At 36.3% G+C, this 22,706-nt stretch overlaps 1 protein-coding gene and 1 long non-coding RNA gene across 2 annotated transcripts in view; one reads left to right on the top strand and one right to left on the bottom strand.

The window, feature by feature from the left end:
• Positions 1 to 22,706, top strand: part of LOC135261793 (uncharacterized) — a 499,003-nt gene that overhangs the window by 73,307 nt on the left and 402,990 nt on the right. The window lies entirely within an intron of this gene.
• angpt1 (angiopoietin 1) overlaps positions 1 to 22,706 on the bottom strand; it is an 85,266-nt gene that overhangs the window by 42,346 nt on the left and 20,214 nt on the right. The window contains exon 2 of the mRNA XM_064348402.1: positions 2,362 to 2,517. Within this exon, the coding sequence (XP_064204472.1) occupies positions 2,362 to 2,517 (156 nt within the window). The remainder of the gene's footprint in view (positions 1 to 2,361; positions 2,518 to 22,706) is intronic.

Raw genomic sequence — 22,706 nt, 5'->3', positions numbered from 1 at the left:
ATGTAAACATTTTCAAACCGGTTTGATATTAAGCCAAATACTGGACCGGACCGGTAATACCAAATTTTACCTCTAGGTGTCGCACGTGGCTCAGCCGCTCCCGAGTGGAACTATCATGCCAATTTTGATCCGGGCTGCAAAAATGATCCGGGTGAGGTAATTACATTCTAAAACCATTATGACGTATGTAAAGTTTTGTTGCAGCATCCGTTGCTATGCCGACGCTGCCAGCCTTGCTAAATTCTTTGGCGATAAAAATTCTAAGACAAGCAATTCCTCTGGTTTAATGGGTTATTTTCCAGCCTGAAATGCGATCGTATTAGTAAATGGCTACACATGTCATCGAACTTGCAAGTAGTTGGCTATCTCCCTGGATATGAATTAAATGTTTTTAACAGAAAATAATAATTGTAAATGCGATTTTATCCACGGAAATGGCTATACAAAAAGGCAAAATAAATGTTGTGGTCACGATCGCCATCACACACAGCACTCATACGGTGGTATGCACTTATAGCTAGCTAGCCACCGCTGCAGCATTTTTAGGAATATGGGAGCATGCAGCTGAAATCCTCTACGGAAAGCAACCTCACAGCTCTCTCATCTACGATCAGTAGGCAGTGTTGTGCTTCACTTCAGGGGCTTATTCCGCTCTTACAGCTCATTTCCAGCCCAAACCACTGCAAATAGAGCAAACTTTTAAACATTTTGTTAGTGACATTTCCTTCTTATGTCTACGACGGGGATCGAAACCACAACATTTATTTTGTATAGCCATTTCCATGGATAAAAACATTTAATTCATATCCAGGGAGATAGCTACTTGCAAGTTAGATGGCATGTGTAGCCATTTACAAATACAATCGCATTTCAGGCTGGAAAATAACCCATTACACCCGAGAAATGGCAGAGTTGTCTTAGAATCTTTATCGCCAAAGAATGTAGCAAGGTTGGCTGCGTCGGCATAGCAACGGACGCTGCAACGAAACTTTAAGTATGTCACAATGGGTATAACAACTGTTTTAGAATGTCATTGAGTCACTCGGATCATTTTTGTGGCCCGGATCAAAATTGGCGTGACAGAATATAATGAGAGCCCATTAATGAGAGTGTAGCGGCAACTCTTTCGTCGGCTTCGAATCAAAAATGTTGCCATATTGGCCAGTTTTTGTTTTCTTTGACACTAACACCATCCTAACTTAGAAGCATGGGGGGGGGGGGGGCAGCATCATGTTGTGGGGGTGTTTTGCTGGAAAAATGACTGGTGCACTTCAGAATATAGATGGCATCATGAGGAAGAAGGATTATCTAGAAATACTAAAGCAACACCTCAAGACATCAGCTAGAAAGTTAAAACTTGGTCACAACTGGGTCTTCCAGCAGGACAATGATCCTAAGCATACCTCCAAAGTTGTAACAAAATGGCTTAAAGACAACAAAGTGAAAGTATTGGAGTGGCCATCACACATCCCTGACTTGAATCCCACAGAAAATGTGTTGACTGAATTGAAAAAGCGTGTCCAAGCAAGGAGGCCCTCAAACCTGATTGAGTTACATCAGTTCTGTCAGGAGGAATGGGCAAAAAGTCTGGCAAATTATTGTGAGAAGCTTGTGGAAGGCTACCCCATGCGTTTGATTCAAGTTAAGCAATTAAAAGGCAATGGCACCAAATAATAACAAGGTGTACGTAAACATCTGACCCACTGAAAATCTGATATAGTATATAAAAGCTGAAATAAATCTGTCTCTTAGCTATAATTTTGAAATGACCTCTTACGGAAATAAAGTAGATACTCTTATTGACTTAACACAAGAAATGTATGGTAACATGAAATATGTGGATTTGTGAAAAATTTAGTTTGAATGTCTTTAGCCCAGGTATATATATATATAACTTTTAGCCTCAACTGTATGATTATCATTGATGATGATATATTAAGATCCACAAGCGTGCAGCCAAACCCAACATTTACAAATGGTATATTTTCTGTATTTGGATAACTTGGCTCATCGTGCCTTGGGGAATGAGCATATGTCGAGGGACTGCACAGATGCGTTTGCAGTGAGTGATGAATGGCTGATGTTTGCACTTGACCCTGAAGTTGGCATACCTTTTGTGGGATTTCTAAGGTGCTTCTTTATGATAATCAACATGAACAGGCAAACACATCCAGTTTACAAACAATTGCCATTCATCATCGGATACATCTAGGATATGCACAAAATTAAAGGTATGTGCATGTTTCATGAACATTGTTAGGAACTTCTCTTAAGAACAAAAATAAGAAGTATTTTAAAATGATTTTGTGAAGCATTTTTTCTGATGGAGTGGAATAGTTTAGTAGGCATGCAAAATGGTACCTGTGTCTCAACGTCTGTCAGTTTCCGTGTCTGCTCGGCTGTCTGAGACAGAAGACTGGTGCCCATCTCCAGCATGGCTGCTGTATGGTTATGCACCGCGCTCTGCTGTAGCTGTGCCATCTCCATCTTCATGCTCTCTTTAATGTAATTTTCAATCTGTCACAAACACACATACAACTATTTACTAAGAAACAGGGACTGTACAGCCTGGGAGAAATCAACATCTATTCTTTCATTTGATGTACAAATAAATGCAAAGTATGCCTTTTTTTTTTTTGGTTATTGCTGAATTCAACAAATACTTAATGCATGCCACGATAGGCTTACATATGATCATAAAATGAGAAGGAGAAATATGGTCACTATTCTCATAAAACACAACAGAGTTTTACTCTGTTCTTTTATCTTTGCAAATAATATTGACACCTATCTTTTTGGAAAGTAAAATGATTACTCATTTTAAAAAAAAGCTTTTTCTCTGAGTAATTGTATTAGTGTAAAATTATTTCCAACTGTTCATCTTAACGTCAACAGTCTTCTGGTAAGTCCTGTATATATAAAAAGACAAGAGGTCCCTAGAGCAATGTACCAAAGTAGGTAGGAAACAGATGTTGGTTGCAAAGGAAAGATTTGTTGGAATTGGTCACTTCCAAAGCTATGCTTATCTGTAAAGAAAGGCTGTCTTTCATCTTACAGGGCAGAGCTGAATGATTAGGTTTGCTTGTGCTAACACCATATAAGCTCAGGTTTAATGATACCCAATTACTTTGAAAAAATTATAGTTTTATGGGGCCGGCAAATCACTTTCCTTGTATCCACACAGGTCCTTGCTTTAACATTTTTTTTTTAGAAAATTAAAGTGTAATTACTGTTTCCATTCAGAAAATAAACATTATACAGTTTGTTATGTGTCTACTGTTTGATCAATTTATGGGAGCCTTTTAAGCACATTGAGAGTTCATTTACAATATGCTGCAATTAAGAAAAACACTCCTGAAAGAGAAATAAACACATTTAACATAGTTCCTAGTATTTTTATCAGACATTTCATCTACCTGAGTTAAGGGTGGACGATTTTCCTCTTTATTGTCATTTTTTAAGTGTGAAATAATTTGACTTATGCACCATCATCCGTTTGGAACTGAAAAAACTTGCATGTATGATTCTATTTGGCAACTTGTCATTGGGGTTACATTTCCTTAAAACAACCTTAGAGCTTGTATTGAAGGAACATTTAATTACATTCTTTCATATGCTGGCCTAAATACAAATGTGCTCCTGTGTGAACAGGAAAGAAACAAATAACTGCATCAACACAGCTGCACAGAGTTTTGAAGAGAACAAGATGGAGCAGTTTGATAAATGTATAGGGAAATGTTTTGCTGGGAGATGTTTCAGAGAAATGTTAGTGACGCTGTAGCAGCTTAGTTCATTTTTCCACCTCGCAGAAGAACAGATTGTTCTGATTACGGCATTAGTAGTCTCTCATGATAGAGAATGATTACATATCCAAGTAAATCTCACATTTTACTAAGATTCATCCAAATCATGTTGCCAAGGCATGACTCACATCAAAAGCAAGATTGACGCATTTCAATTTTTGTGACCTATATTTAATTCGAAACACAATAAACATTAGTCAAACAACATAAATGCAAGATCAATGTGTGTTATGTGGGCAAATGATGAATATTAGTTCAGATGGAAATCACTTCCTCTCTGTCTGCTATGAAACAAAGGTAAAGCAAGGCAAGTCACATGTGCTCAATTTCCATAATTTTTGCATTGCAAGCCTGATCCACAAGCACAGCACGATTTCCATGATTAGAATCCTGTCATTTAAGACTTGTCAACACCATGGGTGACTCTCATTTACTCTGTTACTTTGGAATGGATGGAAATAACACCAGAGCCCATGTATCTGTTGATTCTTTGCCAAGTTATTTGGGGTTTGACCCACTGGAGCTTGCTGATGAAGATTAATGGCCATTGTATCATGGCCCTATTATACACTTTTCAGCAGGTCAGTGGGGTGGGTAACTGAGGATTCAGATACAAAATGGCTCATGAGTAAAGAGAACCTGCAAACATGCAAACGTTTTAAGCACAAATGATTAAATTCCCTCAAGCACACTCATTGTAATTGTAAGAATTAAAAAAATAAAAAAAAGTTTATACCATTTAAATGGTTTTTAAATATCAATGAGTGCAATATTCTCCAGAACAAGCCTCATGGGTGTTCAACATAAACAAAAATTGTATTATATTGTATATTATATAAAATTTCATTTTCCTCTACACCCTAAATGCTGTAGATACTGTAGGTATGCACAACATTCTGGCAAGTGCTATTTCACTGAATACCCACATTACATTTGTTTAGACGCTCCTATTCAGTGCAACTAACAATGGATGAGAACATGCAGTGAACTCCATAATGTTTGGAGTTCACTGCAGTCATTTTTTACATTTATTTTTGGCTCTGTACTCTTCTCATGTCATTAAAGTGCAGATTCTCATATTTCATTAAATTGTATTTTTATTCATATTGGTTTCACCATGTAGAAATGACAGCACTTGGGAGTATGTTTTCCAAGAGTCAGAATTACTCCAAATATTTCTGAAAGAAAGTAACAGAAGTTCAAACACAGTGGAAGTTTTTTTTTTTTCACATAAAAATTATTTATTTATGTGTGAGCATGACTGGTAGGTTTAGAAACACAATGTAGCCATACACTGGCTCAAATGTAACAACAATATCACCAACAATGAGCATTTTGCATTGTTTTTTCTACACTGTATCTAGGTGGGCTTACAAAAAATCCATTTGGAGACTCCAAAAGGACACTTGGTTACCAAATGACATTACGGATCTATAGAGGTATAAAATAGTATATACTGTATATTAAATGCTAGCAGAATCTGTGTACTAAAATTAGTTCGCTTTCCCCCTGCCTGTCATCATCTCCCTCTCATTGGTCTCCCCTTGCCACCTGTTGAATGTGAGGACCCCTCCAAGCTTGTTTTGCTACCTCACATGTTGCACAATAAGAAACCCTTGTAGCTAAAACAGTGGCTTCTTATAATAGTCTATAGAGATAAAATCATGAGTTTTTATTACTTTCAAATGGTATATTGATTGAAAATGTCACTGTAAAACAATAGAATGAATGCAAATAAGCCCACTCCAGTCTGAATACGGGCCAGTGCAACTTAAGGGGCTAACGGGTCTAATTGTATTTTATTATGCAAGCTACTATAAGGGGAATCATTGACTGATGTGACAGTGCTGGACTGAAGTTAACACCATCCAGCTGGTAAACTGGCTGAAGTGTGACATCACAAATGCTGCTCATGCATAAAGATGCCTCAGTCCAGTCACTCCAAATGGCATTTTGCTACTCAAAAAACCCCTATTTTTCACAAAGCTTTGTAGAGGGGTGATAGCATTCACTTTAAATACATTAAAAAATACATTATAAATGGTGTCAGCTGTATGTCAAAAAACAGTTAGCTATGTAGGCTGTCCTAAGATTTGATATTATATTGGTAATAATATAAAATCATTTTTCAACCCCTTTTATATTGGAGATGTTTTTACTGTAATCAATATTTAGTAATTGCATAATATGCACAATGTCTAACATTTATTTGACAAAAAATATATGCTAAAAACATTATTACTATAATAACCATCATGATTTAAAAGATCAAAGATCACATGCGATATGCCTATATGAATACTGTACACAATGCACCGCAGTAGTGGTATGAAAAATGTATAATACAGCACACCAAACGGATTAATCACAAGTAAAATTATAGCTGCCAGCATGTCGGGTGCCAAGCACTAAGGGTGAGCTGTAGACCAATCACTGACATTTGTATCTTTGTGAGATTTATGGAAAAATATGAATGAAATCTTGCAAGAATTTAGTTGCCTTCATACCACAGTTGTGTTACTATGGTACAGTGGATGACGCAATGGAAAAGGGATAGAAGCAGAGTAGTGCAGTTGTCCAGTTATTTGTTCCTCCCAGCCTGTCACATGCACACATATAGTTCTAATGCTGCTGGAGCACTATCCCATTTGCCCCTTTGAAGCAAAAGTGCCCCTTTGAGTTGCTTATTTTTTATGTGAAATGTGAAATGCAAGTAAAGCATGTAACTCCTAAATTCAAAATATAGACCATGGATTATAATTTATATGTTCCCTAGGTTCAACCAAGGTGGCTTAATCCACGCACACCACTAAATGTTCGCATAGTAAGTAATTAGTGCTGAGTCCTGCATACACTTGATTACAGTCTATGTGGATGCACTGTAGCTCTAGTCTGCATTTAGTCCACTTATGGTGATGTGAATAATTCCTTTCCCCAGGTTGGTTTAAGATAGAGAAGTGAAATTGATAGTGATGCTCCGAATAATTTATTCAATAAAGCTTTGACACATTTATAATCAGGACCATAATATGAACCGTTGCCCAATGAAACTGTCCAGATGGGAAACATTTTTTATCACATAGTATGGATGGTATATCTCTTTATGTTTACAAAAGTTGACCTGCATAGAAAGTGAAAGCAAGTTTTTGCAGTAATTCCTGCGGCTCCAGCATATGATGCATGTTTTTTTAATGGAAATTAAATTGTGGCCAAGTTATTTCATGTCTGTTAATAATGTAGTCCTCTTTACATTTAAGAGTTTTATGAAATGTCATAGCCCAATGAATATAGAAATGTCAATATTGTTCTTTTCATGTAATCTAGGGGGTCAGGGATGTTTTTTTAATCAAAAATGTCAATTTTGTTCTTTATTTAATGAATAAATTGCAATTATGAAGTGTGCTATAATGCCACCTTGGGTGGTAGTGGCATGAAATGTGATACACACGATCTACATGGGTCCCTTTTCAACTTGTATTTCCAAAATTTTAATAGAGGAGATGTGATCTTTTCTGCTATTTATGCATATTCATATGTAATTATCTTTAATAATCTTGGACATGTTTCTCAGGACTGTTTGAGGGAAGCTTTCTGAGGATTCCTGACAAATTTCATACAATTTCGCCAATACAAATTAGTACTTTTCAGAAAGCATCCCCTACAGGCCATATTGTACTGTAACACTGCGAGCCTGTCTGTGCTCATCCACAATATAGAAATCTATCATCCCCTGAAGTATCATTGCAACCAGCTTAAATTTGTGCCCATACACATATTTTGCGCTTGGTCAGTCATTTTTGTCTAAATGTAAATTATAGTCCTGTGGCCATCTTTTGACATATCAAAATGTTCGACGCAATTTAACACAGTGATGTGCTGTAAATCACACAGGCTAAATTTGCTGATAATCAGGAAAACATTCTAGAAGTTTTTCAAATGCAGTATGGCAGACACTATGATATTATTTGTCCAGAATGAGGAAGTACGTCAAATGGGATGGCCAATGGTGCATTTTTGCAGGTGGTGCTGCAGTGTCACCTAGAGATTATCAGTTTCATGGGAGTCATGCATAATAAATTGGCAGCCAATCAAACATGCCTGCAAGGATTTGTGAGATTTTGAGCATGGGAAAGGGATGAAAATGTAACAAAAGGCAGAAGAAAAATAATAATAATAATAATAATAATAATCCTTGCAAAAACAATAGGGTCCCACACAGCCTTGGTGTTTTTTTAATAATTCACTCAGAGATGTATTGAAATTTAGCATTTTCTCTGCAAGCTTTTATTAGCTGGAATATTACCTTTCTCCAGAGAGGGTCCATCATATTACATAAGTGTATAAGTCAGGACACTTTCATGTATTCATTTGTCAGATGCTCTTTTTCAGAGTGACTTACAAAGCAGAGGTACATACTAAATGTATATAATAAAGCTACTTAAACTTTAAAGCTAAAATTTGATCACATTTGAACAAAAATGGTATATCAAAGAGCAAGACTTATGCACTAACAATTCAAGATGTAGCTGGCAACATTCTGAACAAGAGAGTTGCAGTACTCCAGGTGAGAGAGCACTAGGGCCTAGACCAGGAGCTGAGTGGAGTTTGTAGTGACAAAGGAGTAGATTCTTCAGATGTTGCAAAGGAGCAAAGGTCAGGTTGCTGTCAGTGCTACTCAACTCCAGATCCTGCCGGCTGCAGTGTCTGTAGTGTTTGCTCCAACCATGCACTACACCACCCGCATTCACTAATTATTTTACCACATTGGTTCAGGAAGCAGTGGCAACTCATGAGCTGAAAACTGAGCAGGGCGGGAAACTTCCCCTTAAACTGATTATTCAATGATCTTGAAGTGCAGGTATTGGTGCCTTTATTGACGGTTGTGCTGAATGCGGTAGTTAACAGAGTGGGTATCTTTTTTCATTACGTGTACTTTCTGATTAAAACTGATTTTCCTAAATTGAATTTCATTTATCACTTAAATGTTTATCTGCCAATGTATTATTCAGGTATTTGGCACATCTGTTAATCAATGAAGACAGGTTTATTCAGTTTAAAGTTCAGATTAAAAGTAATGGCCACTTTCAGGAAGTAAGCTCAATAGTGAAATCAAGTTGTGTTGGTCATGGTTGGAGCAAATGCTGCAGACACTGCAGACACAGGAACTGGAGTTGAGTAGTGCTGCACTATAGTGTTGTCCAGGGTGATGAAGAGGACCTGGTCCTTGGTTCATCCAAGAGGAGATGTCGCAAGGCAGGCTGGCTGACATGCATGAGTAGACCTGTGTGTCAGAGGAAGGAATGGAGAAAAACAGTTAAGTGTCATCATTCGGGTCGAGTGAACATGTGCTCAGTCAGTGAGTCAGCAGAAGTACTGAGACATCAACATCTGTAAAGTTAGAGAATACACACAGAGAGGGTAGGCTGGGGTTGGCATCTATGGGGAGGAGGCTAGAAGACTATATTGGAGACTGTGTGAAGGAACTATTTATGCCTGCTAATTTCATGTCAAAGTAGGTTTCAAATTCATTGACAGTGAGAGAAGAGGGAGGTGTGTGGGGGGGGGGAGTGGGGGAGGGGGGGAGGAGGGTGGGAGGATGTTTATGCGGTTTACAGCATGAGGCTTTTAATAGTTGGACTCTGTCAGTCACTTATGCCATATTCAAGCTTTACTAATACAATGAGTACACTTGCAATTATATAATTGAGAAAATTACTCATTAAAATATGTGCAGCATGTATTACTTTCCCAGCATTGTTTCTCAAAGCTTCAAAGCTTCTGTATTTGAGTATGTGTTTCAAGTTCATTTAAATAATTTTAGTGGAACACAAATATGCCATAAGAACGGCAAACGAGAACTACCCAATGGCAGTGCATTATAAGGAGGCCAGACACGGCAGCACAGATTCACTCAAAGCTAGTGTCATCGAAGTGGTTACTTTAAACAAACGGGGAGGGGACCGGTTAAAACGCCTGTTACAAAGAGAATCCTTCTGGATTTATTCTCTAAAAGCCACAGTTAGGCTGGGACTGAATGAAGAATTAGATCTGACACCTTTCTTATAATGTATTATGTCTTTATTCTATGGTTGTGCTTGTTCTATTCATGCTGTCAACATTATATATTCATGTCATTCCCTTTTTATATCTTCATAGAAGGTTATCTTCAATGTGTCTGGCTTACTTAACAGTGTACCACCAATATATATTCTTTTTTTTTTCGTTTTCCTTTTTCCTTATTTTGTTAACATTAACACTGGCGCCATTAGAATTTTTTTTTTTTTTTTAAATTCACGATGTGATTGTTGATATTGTACATGTGTCATTTGTGAATGAGACTAACTGCTGTTTGTTGATTGGCTTAGGCCGCACCCCTCATGTCTTATATCTTGCACCTGTGTGTGATGGTTTTGTATCCCCTGATGAAGGCAGTTACTGCCGATATGCGTTGGGTTAGCCCAAAATAATAAAGGCTTTTTAAATTGCTAATCTGGAGATTGAGTGCCTTTGGATTTTTTTTCTCTTTCTTACATGGACACGAACCCCGCCTCGTAATGAGCACCTCTCCGTTTTAAATAATTTTTAAAGCCAATTTTTCTCATACAGTTTCATTTAAATAACGTTTTCTTTCTTCATAGCCTTGTAGGGCTCATTAGCTCCACAGGATTTGCATTTCTTACCTGCAACACTTATTAAAGTGACTGTGAAGGTAAATCTATGAATGGTTTCAGACTACATTGTATGGGGTATGTTTTTAAGCATCATCAGTACAAGAAATCAATTGCAATATCGACTTATATTAGTCTAAACAATTTATTCATATGTGGGGATTAAATGGGTTCAATTTATTGTCAGGGTCCAGGTCGTTCGTAACATCATTGCATATCTCCTCCCATAGCTTGGGGCAAATAAAGGTATTCTGTCCCACTAAAACAGCCTCTTTGAGCCTCAGTGAAGCACTCTTTGCCATAGAGAATTGTTGTTTGCGTTATAAATTGAGATTTGTAATTGCTGTAGTTATTTTGCCATTTTCCGCTCTTTACCAACCTTATCCCTCCCCCATTCTCTCTCCTTCCCCAACCCGCTCATTTGTTTCCTTTGTCGGGGTGCTATCTACATTAGCTGGTTGGCTAGTCTAGCTGTATGATATCTAGAGCTATAGTATTTGTTTTTATAATAGCTATTTTGTTTCTCTTATTATCAAGCCTTCATTTGCATTGCAAGCATTGCAAGCATATATGCTGTATTTACTATGCTCTCTGGATGCACAAACGTAGACATTGATGGCAACATTATGGTTTCATTTTTTCAGGTTCCTAAGAATGATGCAATTCCAAAGAATTGGGTGTCAGGTTTGAAAAGCTACAGCTACTCTGACATGCCCTGACCCACACCTATACAATCCTGAGGTCTTTTCAATACAGAGTTTATGTCTGACTTGACATGCATTATTATAGTCATTGACATTATTTTGAATAGTGTAATGCCATGAGGGGAGCTGTAGTGGAAGGCTGGTATTTTCCATTCCAGTGGCTCCACCCCCTTCCAATTGCCAGCTCCGCCCCCTTGTTAAACCCACCTGAAAAGTATTCTACCTAATCAAGCTCAGGATAAGTAGGAGCCCGCACAGCTGTGGAAGTGTGGGAGTTTGGAGTTTCTTTGTGAAAAGACTGTATGAGTGTTGTGGATATTTTGTTGGAACTTGTGAATAACCATTTTTTTTTCTTTTCTGTCTAACTGCCCGATTACCTTTTTGACCAATTTTCTGTGTGAGGAAGTGAACCCTGTTCTGAACTGTGCATGTTTTGACCATTCGTTTTGTCTACAAGTTGTCTTGTTGGTAAGCAACTTGTAGCAACGGTAAGCTGCCAGACTTTAGACAGGGCAAAAAGACCCATATAGTTTAGGCTCACTTGGAGCTAGTGTTTGCTTGTACCATTTTGCTTGTTTTCCCTGTTTTCAAAATAAAAGTCCCGGTTACATTGACCGAGACAACCATATCTGTTCTTGTGTTTGTGTTAAATTATTGCACCCATCACACCTCCCTGGTGGCGTCTCCTATCATTGGGTTACAATAGATATTTTGTGGATAAATTCCTCTGTGGTAGTTTATGGCTATTTTAACTATTCTTTATCCCATTTACACTTTAAGTGCAAGCATCACATTTCTTGTAGATCATGCATTTTTTTTGTTACTGTGAATTGAGAATATCAATGCACATCAACATACTGTTTTAACATGAAACCTAGTGCTATGAATTATAAATAGCAAAAATTGTCATTGGAATTGCAAAATTCAATGCATAAATAGGCTATAATCAGTGCAAATGTTATAAATGACACCAGTACTTATCTTGTAGATTGATGTATCTGTGTTATGCCTGAGTGACTGTTGGCTAAAACTAACAACAACAAACCTAAACATTTATTTCACCTTGGGTTTTGTATGAGCAATTCTCTATTCCTAAATCAGAGGTTCCAAAACAGTTCATTCAAACAACCAAACGTGAACATACAGTGCATTGAATCATGGGAATTACAGTTCCTCAAAGATGTTAACGTTTCTCAAATTAGGTCTGCTCGGTTCAAATGAACTGAAAACTACGCAGTCTGATGGCTAGCTCATGAGCTCAATCCATTATTAATCATAATACTGCAGTCTCACTGATCTAAACATGTCTAGCTGGCTAGCTGCGTAGCTAGCTATACGGGACATAGCTGGGCAGTTTGCTAAAGTCAAGACAGATAAAGATGAAAAAGCTAAAGAATGATTCACTACATGACCAAAAGTATGTGGACATCTGACATGCAACATCTCATCCAAAATTATGGGCATTCATATGGAGTTGGTCCACTTTTTGCTGCTATAACAACCTTTACTCAGTCAGGTGCTGATTGAGTGATTAGGCCTGGCTCACAGTTGGCTTTCCAATTGATCTTAATGGTGTTGGATGTAGTTGAGGTCAGGGCTCTGTGCAGGCCAGTCAAGTTTTTACACATCAATCTTGACAAAACCATTTCTATATGGGCCATGCTGTGTGCACTGTCATGCTGAAACAGGACATGGTGTTCCCCAAACTGTTGGGGAGACACATAATCATATAAAATGTGATTGTATGCTGTAGCATTAAGATTTTCCTTCACTGGAACTAAGGGGCCTAGCCCGAACCATGAAAAACAACCTCAGACCAAGGGGTGCCCAGATAATTTTGGTCATATAGTGTTCATCACACTGTATAAAATGCAATAACAAAATAAGAAAGGTTTTCTATAAATGCTTGTTTGAAATTCAATATCGACGTTTGCTTACCTTTATTGATTCACTGGTGAAAGAAAAATGGCTGATTTTCGTTTTGGTTTGCATTGATTTGGAGAAACTCATTAAGTCATGTGAGGTGAGGAGTCCGTCATTCACAGGATAAGTACAAGTTTTAGGGTGCTGGAAATTCATTAATAGATACAAATTGGTCATGAGACCAGTTTGCCCAAACATTATACAGTCCTGAAATGGGGGGTGGGGAACAACTATGTATAAAAAGTGCTGTAATTTCTACAAGCTGAAACCACAATTTGAAATACACTTTAATAAAAGCTGAGAATCTGCACTTTAACCACATGTTAAAATTGCGGAGTACAGAGCCAAATATGTTCTTCTCCCAAACATTATAAACATTATGGAGCTCACTTTAAGTGCATTTATTTGATTTATATGAGCAATAGTGTTATACCTGGCTAACACCATTCACCGACTACACAGTGTTATGTAAAAAAAAATAAAAAAATAAAAACTATGATATAGTGGAATAAGTCACTGTCTAAGAAAAATCCAAATGTATTTGAAGAAATGTATTTATTTTGGACAATATGGCTGATACCATAATATTTTTGAAGCCAGTACAAAAAGCAGAGTATGGCAGAATCTCTGAAAGGTAATGTACCAAGGCTTAAGAAAACTCATGTGTGAAGATGTCAGTGTTTCTGAAAATTAACAAAACACACAGAAGATCATTAATGGTCAAAATTTTACACAACATAACGGAAAATATTAAATACATAAACCATTTTTTTTGTGCCCAAAAAGTTTTGACTCTTTAAATTCAGCCAAACAGAGAGCCAGTCCATGGTCCAAGGGCGCCAAAAGTTGAATTCCCATCTGAAATAAAATATGCATTCCAGAGAGTATTCATCAGAAATAACTGCCATAAAGAGCAATCATTAGATTTTATTTTACATCTCTACATGGTGGTGTAAATGAAGTTTAATTTATTTTGGTTACACAGGAATATGGCATACATGCTCTTTGGCTGTGACAAATTTTGTGCTGATATAATTGAAACTTTCCACTACCACCTCCAAACCACAGTTAACATCAGGACATTGTACAATATTTATTTTATGCCATTTGCCTCAGAAATAATTGTTCAACTTCAATTTCAGTCAAAAGCATGCAATTGTTGTTCTATAGAAGTTATACCGTTGTGGGAATCATTGGATTCACAATGGGATCTCAAAGGGATTAAACCTACAGAAATAATTCATTTATCATGTCATTTCTAATGGAAAAAAATATTTAAAAATAATATAAAACGTAATTTTATGCAGCTATGTCTATTGTAACATACTGTTGCTGCCTGTCCTGTCAATGTACAATGCAGCCTATAGAAGTTAATGAAGTGTGCCTTGTCATTTTGACTTGTGTTTGGATCTTGTGGGTGTGATGAAAGTAAAATTCCAAGGAGAACCAAGAACAGACAAACATGCCCCCTCAACGTAAAAATATGTCTCGGGAAGCAATAAAAATGTTCCAGCGTGGGTGTCAAGCTATTTGGCTGTTTTTACCACATCACAAACCTTTTATCAGAAACAATGACTAAAAATGGCTCACAGTACTTTCCGGCCAAAATAAGGCAGCAAAAGTTGCTTTTTAGTTGGAAATTCAAACAAAATGAAACTGAATTGTTTGTTCATAAGGAGATGACATGGTACATAGTTATTTCCCTTCTCAATAACTCTTCTATCTCCTATATTCCTATATCTAAGAAGTCATGTACAGTATTTACATGGTGCATTGCGAATGGCATGTCACATTACCCATGATTCCGTTCTCCAAGTCTTATAATAAATTCAAAATCATATTTTCACATGTGAGTTACATATGTTCACATGTAATTAGTGTTTTTCACATGTGAACTACAATTTTCACATGAGAAAACAGGTATCAGCATAGCCTACTTTTTTCTGTTCTCATCTTATAAGTGGGATTATTTCAAGGGTTGTTTTATGCCTGCAACTGTTCTTTTTTCTTTCTTATTTCCCGGTGTAATCATTGACAAACATTGAAAATCTTATTAAAATTATGATTCAGATGTTCAAAACTAAATTAGTAAGTACATTTAAGTAATATTATTGGAAAACTGTTCAATGGTTTATTATTTTTATTAATAAAATTGGAACTGTTACTAATCCAGTGTGAAGGAGTTTTAGGATGTTTTCATTGTGTTCAAGTTTTTCATTTCAATTTATATTGCATTGGATCAGAGATAGTCTATTGCTTTGATTAATGGATGCTAAATCAATTTTATGTTCGTATTGTTTATTTTATTCCATATCATATTCCAAGCAGTAGTTAAAAATCCTACTGATAAGAAAAAATAAGAAATAGGATTTGTTTATTTCTAAAATACAAACAACCTAGACAGCCCATTTCCCTCCTTTTAATAAAAGGCAAAATGCTATCGGAAGAGACGTTTAGTCACTGTGTGAGGACAGACAAAGCTAGATATTGTTTTGGCCATACAACAATTAAAGCAAGGACAGTCAGTGCTGCAAAAGTATGGCGTACAGTAAGGATACAACAAAACATTTATTATTTTACTACTTTTTTACTAGTTTACTATTTTCTGTAATTCACTTTGATTTGTGAATGGAAAAATGAAATGATGAAGTACATAGACAAAAAATGTAGTAAAATAGCTCATAAATAAATAAATATATAAATATAAATATAATCAAACGTGTCAATTCAGTTCATGCTCATGTTACTCAAATGATTTTCATTAGCAATACTACTTAAAAGTAGAAGAGTGCTGAGAATATTAGTTTTCACAAATTTTTCAATAAAATTAATAATTATATATGATGAAATTCCACAAGTTTGTTTCAGAGCCGCTATAATAGAGTATTGTGAGAGAAATTTTAACAACTAAGACCATGGCCATAAAAAAGGTCCATAAAGTTTATTATATGTTTTTCTTCTCCATGCTGAAGCTTACAATGGCAGTAATATGAATTTATATGTTCTGAAATTCCAGAAGGCTTAATAATGCAAAATGCTGCTTGGAGAAACATTAAATCTTTTCCCTTTTACTTAATTGCCATTACTGAAGTGAGATTCACATAAACACGACTTTATGCTTCCCAAACTGCTACTTGACAAAAGGCTGTAAATGTTTAATGGGCTCTCTCTGGGGCAGACCATGAGCACAAGGGTTGCCTGTGACTTTACTAATGATGGAGACTGACACTGCGACTTCACTAACGATGGAACCTCACACGGTGGCTTTGATAACATTTGCCCACATTGTTTTGTTACTTACAGGTCATTCTGACTTGAAATTGAACATTAATTAAAACAGCCATGTCCACATTCTATCCTCATTACTTAAATTGTTTCCCTTTTCTACACATATTTGCAGTTTGATTATAAGTATTATGGTTCAGGGGGGGAATACAATCTGGCTTAATACTGTTTGTGTTTGGTAATAAACTTCACTGCAGCCATGTATTCTCAGAACAAATTATTAAGGAAAAGATTCATGGATTTGTTGGCATGAAGGCTGAAAAAATTAGGCATTACACAATTATTTACTCTGACTGTTATTGCCAGAATAATCGCAACAGAACCATGGTAGAAACAAAGCCATTAGTGGTATATGCCCATGTATAGGTTCAATGTGGCAAAAAATACAGGTATGTAAAATTATAGAATCCTACTCGCTTTATCATATTTTTTCTCAATCTTCAAAAACTTCATCTGTTGAATTTAATGTGCAGTAACAAAGGAACATAAGACAACATAAATACCAAGTGAAATTCACAACCAATTTCAGTTCCAATAAAGTTTGAGGTTTTGGTTTCATTTCCCAAATAAAACCCATTTAAAACAAGCTGTGGGCCCATACACTTTCTCCTTGAGAAAGAGCATGCTGAAATATGTATAGCATATTTTATACAGTATGCATACAGCAAAAAGTGTGCGTATTGTATGCAGTACATTTAATTTAATGTAATGAGTGTTTTGTTGTAAAATGTTCAGTGTTAACTCAGATCTAGCAGAGTTTATAAGTCTGATAGGAATCAAATATTCTCTATGTGCACAAATATATACTCTATAAATTAGATAGCTGACTGTCAACCATCACACATACACTATCAACGAGAGTTGATATAACTGATCATTTTACTATGATCATCTATTTAACAGCCACCATACAATTCTCATGTCCTTTATCACTCTTCTGGCCATAAGCTGAAGCCTAGTCATTATATGGTAACATGTACAACAGTTTTTCAGAAACATTTTCAGTGTTAAATCAACTCTGACTTTATATCCATCCAATAGGAACAAAACACATTCTTACTAAATCACAGTTTATTTAACACTGAACACTTCATCGTGTGAACTCCACTGTCTGTGAAGACTGTATAGCAATCAAAGCTCAGAGTTATGATGGAAACGACACATCAACTTCAGTGTTTTACTAAAAGTTAAAGGCAAATTACTTTAACTGCCCCTTTTGAGTTTGCAGGAACAGAGTTTCTATACAGTATGTGTTTATACAGATTAGTGTTTGCAATATTCAGTGTTTACCAATATGCAGTGTTTACCAATATTCAAGTGCACGAAACCCAGACAGCTGACCAGTCATTATGAATGTGGAGTGGGGTTTCAATTTTCATCTTAAAAAAACATCTGTGCAGTGCTGGATGGACAGGCAGGTCTGGACAGCATAAAGTTTATTGAAAGTGTTGTGTCAAGCAATGCTAATTTTACAGATGATGTGGTCTGTGCTGCTTCTAGAGATTTAAGCATATCTGCAAACACTAATGGACAAAGCCGAGAACAAAACAGACAGCCACTAAGCTATTTGTCAGAATATATTTAAGCATCCGAAAACTAGGCGCATGATTTTTCTTCTCTGAAGGGGTATCACCTATTACAGGGATGCTCAACAAGGGCCTATCCATTTTAAGAATTTATGCTAACTTTTGCTCTTAATTAATTAATTAGCTCAATTATATCTTGATCTGACATTTGTATACACACCAGCCACAGCTACAAACTGCAAGTGCATCCTAAAGATATTACTGTACTGAAATACAGGAGTGAACCAGTATAGTTTATAGCGCTGTCAGAAAACTAAAACTAAGGTAACTGGTTGGAAAAAAAACCAGCACTCAGACTTGCCCTCCCGGACCAGAGTTGTGTACCCTTAATGTTTATTGTTTATTTATGATTGCTGTATCACATTTATTATTCTGCTATCGGAAAAATATTTCAGATGGCCATTGAGATAAATGAAGCCCCTATTTTTAGCCATCAATTCCATGTTGTAGAATCACCAGAACATTTGTACAGGGAAAATGTATGCTTTGGTCCCGGAAATGACTAACGCTTCAAACACTCACAACCATACACAATAAAATCTCCAGTGTTAATTCAGCTCTAAAAGTGTACATATGAGTCCAGTTGGGTCTATATGTACTCTATAAGAGTTAATTTAACACTGGTCATCTTACTATGTATGATGTATTTCCACATAAATGTGACATACAATCTCAATGCCTTTTTATCTCACTAGGGTAAACTAATCTCACTAAGTAAGCTTGTGAAGGAAGGGGTGGATTAGCAAAATAACAGCTTGACCCCAGCAAACTGTTAATGCCAATATAACCCTTGACCCTGTGGCTGGCTTCCAGGCATTCTCTCTCTCTCTCTCTCTCTCTCTCTCTGTCTTTTTCTCTCACACACGCACACACACACACACACACACACTTTCAATGTTACTTTCTGCTTACTTAAATACATCCACATTATTAGAAAAACATTACATATATATATATATATATATATATATATATATAATATATATTTGTAATATTCAATGATACTTGATGTCCCAAAATTTTCAAAAATGATTGCCTTAACATGTGGGTGGTCCAGTGCCTTGAGTCACTGCTAGAGTGTCTGGTAGATTCTGATTCCAGAGTGCAAGTCATCCAGAGAATATGTAACTGCCATCTCAAAAACAAGAATTCAAAGGAAATGAGAACTGTTTTCCAATATCCAGTACTTCCTCCAAAGATACCATTATGTTGATTTTATTTCTTAAATTCCATTTCATTTTAAAACCATCCACTCTTCAAAATTCAGTTCATTTATCCTATGGAAAACAATCCTCATTTTTGTGAAGTGGTTGCAGGACCTGACAAACTCCCACGTCAAGTTGAACCATGAACCAGTTTAGTTCATTCCTCCCAGGTGACCCTACTCTGAAGGGGATGATGACAGCTTATGAACATTAAAAGGGGCACTTGTACTCATTATTCCAAAATTAATGGAAAAAAATTGATGAAAACATTTGATGTTTACTTTCATCACATAAAAACTGCTGCAGTTATGAAATTGGGAAATGGTGATGTCTGGTGATGTCTATGTGTTGCAGACTTCAAGCACTTATCAAATGCAACCAAGTACTAATTCTGATTACTTTATTTCTGATTATTTTAATTTGTCCCATTACTTTTACTCTCCTAAAATGGAGGTACTGTGTATAAAAAAGATCGTGATTCCTGCTACATCACCCTCAAATTAAAGCTGACAGTCAACACTTTATAGTGTACATCATATTCATTGTTTTATTTCAAATTCAATGTGCTGGAGTACTGAGCGAAAACACTTTTTCATTTATCAACTGTATTCCTTTGCAATATTATTTATGCTTTCCATCCCAATTTGGAATGCCCAAATTGAATGCTGAGATTCAGCAAAAAAATCATTATTTTATTTTTTTACATAATACAAGTGACTTGGAGGTAGTAAAAAAAGTAGTAAAAATACAGTAAAACAATTTTCATAAATATTAATTATTTTCATTGAATGTCGACTGCCTTGTAGTGTAGCTTGTTCAAATTTAACTAGCCTGCTTTTAAATCAAATGATGTTCTATCACTGGGTTCAGAAGACAGTTAAAGGGCATTAAGACCAGAGACCCATCATGCACTGACAGAGAATCTGGTTCGACTGCAACTCTGCATTCTGCTTGCCCCAGCAGGACAGGAAGTGCAGTCCTGAACAGGAAATCAGGGCGGCAGAAGTGGGTGGGGGGTGTACAATTCTGATTGGGCATTCAAAATTATGAAAAAAGGAAACGGCAAATGGCTCAGGGGTAACTCCATTCAGTGGATATACGCCCTTATGAAAACCCCCCAATCGTGTAACACCATGACCATGAGATGTACTGGCTTTAAGAAGGTGACAAACTGTTAACAGAACATGATACCAGTCCACTGCCTGGCAACCCAAAATTCCCCCAAACAGACCAAACCAGCTGACCATTCAATCCATTCAAATTTTGTGCTACACATACTCCATTTCCTATATGAAAAGGAGTATAACCACATGACAGATGTGGGACTGGGCATGGCTATGATGCCCATATAATCCTCAATTGGACAAATCAAAGTAGTTTAAATTTTTTTTGCCATGATAAGAGTGTTGGATGATAAAAACATCTTGGAGTGAAAATATTTTCAAAAATAATACTCATTTCTGTATGGAGTTTCTGGTCTCAAGAACCATATACTGTACTATGCTGAAACCTGAGGTATATTAGAACAGCCAAACAATTGGTCACATTCATTGGCTGAAGAGAATTATGGGCCACCCTGGGCCTGTACTGAGCCATTGAAGCTGGCCAATGTTAGACCTTTCTACTTGTCCATTACATTACATCACTTAGCAGATGTTTTTTTCCAGAGTGACATACAGGAGTGGAGCAGTACCCTTTGTGAACTGGATAAACGCTATAATTACATTACATTTATTTGTAAGCGTAGAAAAGTGATGTGCACTAAGTGCATACTGTCATTGGGACAACTACAAAACAGGTGAAAAGGTACAATACTCATTCATAATTAGTAATATTGTATGCACTGTGCACTTAAACCTTAATATCAAACCCCACAAAGACTGTTATACAAAAACAGTTCACAACCCTTTCATAATTTTGTCCAGCTACAACATTGTACCACAAAGGACGATTTAGAAGTAGGCACATTGTACAGCTGTGTTTATGCAGTGTTGTGTTGTGTTGTACATTAACAAACCTGTGCTTTAGTTTGTCTGTTTTTCCATGGATAAAAGGGGATACTTTCCAGAACAAGCAAAATTCATAAACAGAATCAATGAAGATATTTCACAGCAGCTTAAATTAAAAAAGGGCTTACATTCTTTATTTTATAATCTTAAATAAAAAGCAATTTGGTTTTGTTTCACTATGATTCATTCATGATCTTGCAATCGAATGTCAATTATTACTCCAGTATGCAATGGATCTGAAGATTTGAGATTTTTATGTTCCTCCTCCTCAAGTTTCCACCATATGGATCTCACTTCAGCAGGACCATCTATTATTCATGGTATTAGCAGACAGTAATATTTCTTGCAAAAAATATGAATGAAAATAAAAAATGTATGTCCACAGGTCCAAGTTCATACATGGGTTAATGTGCACTGTATAAAAATGTGCCAGGGATGGGGTCAGGTCAGGATAAGCATATTGGAAAATATGCTTGTATGTCTGGCTATGTGATTTCACTTTATGCCAACTGGACCAGCACAAAACCCAATATTTCAGCAAAGGCTTATGCACCAACTGTGCTTGTCCAGTTATGTGTAATTAATAAATTATTTATCAAGTAATATTGAAATGATAAATTATATCCTATTTTCCCTACACAATGTCAACTCTATTTTTGTGTGCTTCCTGACAATGTGCACCTTGATAGTCATTAAACAAATGTTCTTAAATGGTGTAAAAGGTTGTTCTGAAGCATTTAAACAAAACATAGTAATGACTTTCAATAAATGTATTTTTGTAACACCTCTTAATTTAACTTTTCCAAAGATTCAAATGTTTATGAAAGAAAGAAAAAATGCTTGAGAAAAGTAAAATTACATCTATATGAATCATGGCCAAGACTGTTTATTTTCTACAGGGAAATGCAATTTTGCTCTTCACAGAATATTTCCCCCTCAAAACATGAGCTTGACTTTCAAAATGTTATCAATTAAAGCAATTGTTCCGTGTGCTATGGAACCTTACACTCTTGCATAAGTACCATGTCAGAAAATTGCATCCTGCACTATATGATGGCATTGGGCCTGACACTTTGTGTGGTTTGCACCCAATTTTCCAGTTATGTGATGAAATTTAGAATTCCTGTACCTCTATAGAAAAGTGATGCTGATTATGTAATTACAATCTTGTTAATGATTAAAGTTTGTCATTTTTAAAGCTGCTGCACCCAGAGATTTTTTCCCACACTGTTATTCGGCTTTTTGCCAAAATGTTTGTGTGTTGCTGCCCAGCTGCTTTTGACTATAAATTGTCGAAAGTGACTTTCTGTAGTCTTGTTTTCTGCAAACCATTTCTTTAGTAAATACTGTCAGCCAACATACAATGCATGTGGAATGTCAAGGCATGTGTTGCTTAACTGTGAATATTATATATTATATGCAATTAGACAATCATTGTGGAAGTCTCCCACTGTGGCAGGAGAGCAGTAAATGTGTAAGATGGGAGTCAGTCCAACATCCAAGTCAAACAGAGTTAACGAAAC

This window comes from Anguilla rostrata, chromosome 8 (genome assembly GCF_018555375.3).
Source record: "Anguilla rostrata isolate EN2019 chromosome 8, ASM1855537v3, whole genome shotgun sequence".
In the NCBI taxonomy this organism is placed as follows: Eukaryota; Metazoa; Chordata; class Actinopteri; order Anguilliformes; family Anguillidae; genus Anguilla; species Anguilla rostrata.
This window is presented reverse-complemented; position numbering and strand designations above follow the sequence as displayed.